Source organism: Dermacentor variabilis, chromosome 8 (genome assembly GCF_050947875.1).
Source record: "Dermacentor variabilis isolate Ectoservices chromosome 8, ASM5094787v1, whole genome shotgun sequence".
Classification (NCBI taxonomy): Eukaryota; Metazoa; Arthropoda; class Arachnida; order Ixodida; family Ixodidae; genus Dermacentor; species Dermacentor variabilis.
The window spans coordinates 26,985,230-26,991,502 of NC_134575.1; the positions used below are offsets into that span (position 1 = coordinate 26,985,230).

Consider the following 6,273-nt stretch of genomic DNA (forward strand, 5'->3'; position numbering starts at 1 on the left):
TTTATCACACGTGGACATTAGTAACATGCCTACACACAAGTGCGAGTTCTTGCGCTGTCGGACTAAATGTCCAGGTCATTAGCGAACTACTGACGATGTGCCGGGAAGGCTAAAACAAGTAAATCTTTAATTAGCAAGTTCTTTAGAACCAATGTGCTTCTAGAACATGCTCAAATAATATGCTGGTGATTCCAAATCAGGCTAAAGTTGAAACAAGCCCAAGAGTTATTACTACTCACTACGGAATAGAAACGTCTTAACTACTATCACATACAATTCCCAATTTCTCAATTAACGTCTCATTTTCATTCCACCCCCCCCCCCCACATACTGCGTAAAACTGCTACTTGTCGCTGTTATTACCACCCATTCAGGTTAATTTCAAAACAAACATTTCTGCGCACTTGCTAGAATCTGCTGAACAAATTATTTAACAAAAGTTGCGTTTGATCCAGATGCATTTAACTTCACACGCAGTTGCCATGGCACTTCTCCTTTGCTCGGTAAATATGAATTTGGTGGCACTTGCAGTTATGCTGGGACAGTGGGCAAAATTTTTCATCTAAATTCCAGCTATACCGCACTACTTCATTGCTGCATAAAACACACTCCTAGTTTGCATTGTCCATGTTATTCTTGGCTCAAATACCTCCACAGCAGCACATAAAAATTCACAATTTGTTCATTCGCGCACACCTGTTGGTTGAGACCCAGTGGGCTACGGCCAAGCCCCAGGCTTATGGAGTTGCTGATCATCTTCAAACTTTCTTGCGGCATCTTTCCAGCAGAGCTCGTGGCGACAGGGGGCACGGGAAATTCTTAGAACCTACAAAAGGTGCTGACTAGACTTCTTCCCAATGTCTGGGCCGCTGAAACATGGAGAAAAACATTAATGAGAAAAAAATTGGCATCCACTTGAGAGTAACATGAAACCACGAAGGAGCCCCCAATGCAGGTTTCTCAGAAAGAAGGTTTCGCAGTTTAAAAAAATTCATCCCAGTCAGTGGATCGAACTTGGGACTAACCCCTTACCAGAGCAGACACTCTTCCACTCTACCATTAGGGAGGCTTGCAGATTTCCGGGCAAGGCTGACTCAAATGACAACTCTAAACCCTGGTACACTCATATATGGAAAATAAGAGTGTCTGTGTCCTTTGGGATGCCCAACATTAGAAATCTCAGGCAGCTTTTTGTCATCAGGTACCCCGAAACTGTTGCAAATATTGCTTTTAGATCTTCAAACATTATATATATATATTGTGCTTTAACAAGACATAGTGACAAGCACTTCTGTGAACTACTTTTATGTATTTGGCTGATCTTTAAAGGAACATTTACTTAGGCAGCCAAAACATATTAGCCACTAGAGAAACCAGCAATGCTTCTAATTAAAATTAATAAGCCTCTGCAATAAGCCCATGTAATATCGCACCACCAGGCAACAAAAACAAACATTGCATTGTTAAGTTGACAGTTCATGCAGAAAATGTCTGAACCAATTAAGGCCCTCCTCTTGCAGTCTGCTTTTCTGTGTTGTCTCCTTATCTTCCAGTTTCCTTCAAAAATTATTAGAGCAAGCTCCAGCGCTGCGATAATTCAGAGACCTTGAGAACAATTGTAGTATGTGGGAGTGTCTCATTGTCACTGCGTGTGGCTTCATATGTTATTATGGTTTTATTCACTACACAGTTCATTTGTCTTTATCTGGCTAAATTTCAAAGCAATCATATTTTCCTAAATGCCGAAGGCAATAAGGCTCCGCATACATGCACAAGCATAGTGAACTGTAGCGCAAATATTTATTTGAGAGTGATCAATGGGTGGAGTCCAAATCTGCACCCCAGAAATAGTTACCTCCGAGTAATGGAAAAAGATCTCAAAGGCTATGCTTTGACTAACTGCACAAGCAGAAAGTAATAGCAGAGCTGGAAAGACATTACAGAAGCCATGTTTTGGAACACCACCTATTCGCTAAGCCATCTGAAGCCAGAAGGACGAAGTTTAGGGCAGATTCGTCATCAATCCCATCTCATGATGGCCAAGGAGGTTATTAAAAAAAAAAATTCTGTAGTGAAGTTGGAGCCCTAGATGTGGTGTCGGGATGTCACTACCTTTTTAGAGGAAATGAATAGCATTCGCACATAGAGGAGAACCTGAAAAGTTTTCTTCTCACTTGCTGCAGCTTTAAGACGGCCAATGTTGTTGCGCAGACACTGCTCAACAAGTGTCTGCAACTCATTTTGGGATGAAACCTGAACATCTTGGCAAATTGTATGGGAGATCATGCTATTTCTCAGCCATAGGCAATATTTCAGCTTGAAACAACGAGCATTTACTTTGCAGTTTGCCAATAATTTACAATTTTGACCAGTCACAGTTCTTGTGACTGGTTAGGTTCTGTGACTGGTCTCCAATGACTGCGGCACTCTTTCAAGGATGGAGGTCAAGCGCTGGCAAGAACCTACCCAGGCTGGCCACTACAGAAATTTTTATTTTAAACCTCCTTGATGCTGGCTGAAGCCCCACGATTTGCAGCTCCCATAGCAAGTAGTGCCAGACTTCGCTCTGGTTGTAAGAAACACTAAATGCACGTGTTACCCATGCGCCATGAGAAGTGCAAGACGCACCCCCCCTCTCTCTCTCTCGTTTCCAAGTGCTTCTTCGCCAGCGCGAGTTGGCGCTACTGTAAAATTATGCACCTTCGACTCGTGGGAGAGGGAGGTGCGGCCAAATTCGGCAAACGCCCTTTCATCTTCGCGGTATATACAAGTTGCGGCATGGGCGATTCGCGTCTGCAGTCCGCGATCCGCTGGAGCGGCGCCAAGGGGCCACAGCTGCCTTCTCCCCCGAGAACCCAAAAACAGCAACGGATCTGCTCACAATCGGCAGCGCTGGTTCGTTTTTACTCGCTCCCCAGCTATGTGTAATATTTTTCAAGCGCAACATAGGCGTTAATTGGGCACACCAACTCGACGATGTCTCTTTTTCTTCTTCTTCTTTTTCCTATGCGAACACGCACAAAAGATCGTCTGCTACCGTCTCGCGTTTTCTTGGGCAAGGCGAGAAACACACCAGCGAAGCTGACATGAACGAATCGGGCGGATTTTCTCAACGCTCCCCGATAATGTGAACGCCACAATGAAATTAAAGAAAGTATGGTGCATTCACAAAGGCATTCCCAATGCTGCTCCCCTTACTGACATTATATGCGAGAACGAACCAGTTTCGACGATGCTACTAAAAAGAAAAAAAAAAGCGAGCATTCGAGTCACGTGGATTTAAAATAGGCGGGCTTGCAGTGCACCAGCGATCGATTTTTCTTTTTTCCTTTGGTTTCCGTACGCCGCGCGTGGATTGTTTTTACTTTTGCCGATCAAGCCGCCCGACTATGCGACTATGTCCGATTTTTTTTTTTGCTGAACTATTACTGTTTCGATTACTAATGAACCGCGTGAAAAAAAAAGGTTTAAACTGGATAGTACAGTACGCATGACGTCGCCGCGAGGGAAACTTATCCGCGGCTCTCGGAATGCACTGAGCGATAAGATACAAAACGCGGGTTTGCGGTCACGGTGAAAGCAGCCTACAAAATCAAGGGAGCGAGCGAGCGTTATAGAAGGCAACTCAAATGCGCCTAAATTTCCAGCGAACAGAACTATCGGGGCTATTTCGCGAAAGGAACAACACGAGGTCGGCCATGGCGACAGAGCTAATCAATTCGGTGGGACTCCGCGCTCTGTATCAACCTCGGGTCTTCGTAACTCTAAATATATATATACGTATAACCTTTATATGTCTGAAAAGCACTGCAAGAGGATTCTCGCACACAAGCGACTGCGCACAACTGGGCAATATCGAGGCGGGCTGCGACCAAACGTGCGTTGGTGTGGTGATAACCACGTTAAGCGGTGTTTTTATCGCTGGCTTCGCACTTCTGGTAGTTCAATGTAGCAAGCCTGCGGCGGAAACGAAGCCGACGGCCTCATGCCTGTCAGAACCTACCGCAGGAAACGCAACTGGCTACCTCGCGTAGATTTCTTTCGGGTCCCGCATCTACAACGCCGGCTCAGACGCAGATTACACGGCATGGTAGTAGTAGTACATTACCGCCGCCACCGCCAACAGCGGAAACCGCTCGAAAACTGGACGTATCTCGTTTCGCGAGGTGGGGTCCCACCGTTTCGCGCAACGTGTAAAAAAAATCGCTCAGCTGGTGCGTGCACTTTGAAATGCGCAGCGCGGCCTGTGTACTACGCGGGGTACACGTCAAAATAGGCTTAGCGTGCCGGCCAGCGGCGGGGCACATGGGGCGACGTCGTCGCACTTTGAAGCAGTTGCGCGCGAAGCGGACCTCGGTCACCTACAGCAGCGCTGCGGCTCGCCAGACACACCGTCGTCAACGCATTGCCCCGAAGACGCACGTGTAAGCGCGTTTACGAAGGGGATTTTTGAGCCGAGGCGACTCTCGGTCGCTTCCAGCGTCACTGGCGCCGAAAGGAGGCGGTCGCGAAAGAAACCCGGCGCGCGACACAAATCGTTTTGGCCGCTACGAGAGGCAGCGGGTTTTAGGCCTAAGTTTCGCCTCTCGCGTCAGCTGCATTAGCATCACCGGCGGATGGCAAACTCCGATCGGATCTTTCAGCGGACGATGGAAGAACGAGACTTACCTGTGACAGCCGCGTCGTGTGTCATGGTCAACAAGTATCCATCGCCGGCGTCACTACACAGTCGGTCACCACTACAATATTTTTTTTTTTATAAACGGGGACAGTGCGTTCAGGAACGGGCCGAAACGCACACAAAGGACCGCCGCGCCACCTAGGACGGCGGAGTGAGTAATTTGTCGCTCCAGAGATGGCGCGGCGGACGGCTATCCCAGACGTGGCGCGAAGATTTGGTTTTGGTAATCCGCTTTCGGCAAACACGGTGCCCAAGCAACCAAACGGGAACATCAATGAGGCCATTTGCGTAGAAATACTTTGGGCACACCAAAAACAAACCGTACTACAATTTAGCCGTAGCGCAGAAGCTCGAAACAAAGGTGTTTTTACTCGCAACCACGAGAGCGAATAACATCGACGACGGCAGAATCGTCATTACGGTGACGTCATGCCGGAGTACAAATTTTGTGCTACGAAGATATGACACTAAAAGGAGTTTCTATTGGGTTGCCGTTCCAACACAAGGTACTAGCCAAAAAAAAAAATACGCACGATATCAGCAAACCGGACTTTATTCCTTCCGGTCCAATATCCACATATCGCTTGTTTTATTGCAATTGCAATGAACTTCCTTTTTGTTATTTGCTTGGACGGCCACCGCGACTTAAATATTGTGTTATTAGACATTTGAGCCGCACATTAACGGGACATATATGCCAGAGCTTACAAATACGTTCATAGTCATAGTGTTTTATTGTTTTTCAAGAACGCTAACCATCCGAGCAAGAGCATGGGTGGCAAGCGCTAGCTCACTGCTAGACTTTACGGACAGTATGTATTAGAACTAGAAAGCATTAGTATGTAGGGAAAAAAAACGACCACATCGACAGACCCGTAACAGACACCGAGTCACCAACAAAGAGCTCGACATGTTTCAGACAGTTTCTAAGGGTTACTGTGAAACGAAACAGCAGCCGAAGTCTTACAAGGCGCAAATAGTGCCGTCAAGGTCGTGGACGTTCTGCATCAGCTCCAGTTCAGCTTCAACCGTAGCCTTGTGAAATTCGTCGCTGTTCATCAGTGCGGCAAGTTGCTGGAACCTGACCAGCTTGTATCGAAACAGATCGTTGGCCTCGGCGACTTCGGCTTTCTTCTGCTGGAGTCGAATTTCCGTCTGACGGGTTTCTACCAAAGCAGACCGCACTTTAGAGGCGAGCCAGCTGATGTGCTCCTTCTTTGAAGATGAGTCCTCCGGCCAGGCCAACTCGTCTTTGGTGTCGACGACTCTATCGTCCAAGATCTTGTTTATCAACTCGTTGTTCGATCCGTAGCGAGCGTACGCCTTCTGCTTCGCCTCTTCGATATGTTCCCGTCCAGGAATGGCTTTCACGGGTTCCATCTTGTTGTTGCTGCTGGCGTTTGGCTCAAGAGCGGTACTCGCCTCGCCGCTATGGACCTCGCCGCCGAAGTCCAGCCGCAGAGCGCCATTCCAGGACGCGGGCCGTTCTTGAAAGCGAAACGTTGGCTTGACAACGGCAGCCCTTGCAGAAACAGGCGACATCTTGTCTTTCGTACTCGGAGCAGACGATGCGAGCGTCGTCTGCTGCTTCG

At 47.6% G+C, this 6,273-nt stretch overlaps 1 protein-coding gene across 4 annotated transcripts in view; it reads right to left on the reverse strand.

Annotated features, from left to right (window-relative positions):
• LOC142589893 (ubiquitin carboxyl-terminal hydrolase 17-like protein 6) overlaps positions 1-4,824 on the reverse strand; it is a 35,823-nt gene extending 30,999 nt beyond the window's left edge. For all 4 annotated transcript variants that reach the window (XR_012829997.1, XM_075701555.1, XM_075701554.1 and 1 more), the window contains exons 1-2: positions 4,669-4,824; positions 697-869 (exon numbers count right to left, since the gene is read on the reverse strand). Coding sequence is in view for 3 of the 4 variants with exons in the window: in XM_075701555.1 (XP_075557670.1) it covers positions 697-777 (81 nt within the window). In the remaining variant the exon portion in view is untranslated. The remainder of the gene's footprint in view (positions 1-696; positions 870-4,668) is intronic.
• Positions 4,825-6,273: the final 1,449 nt, after the last annotated feature.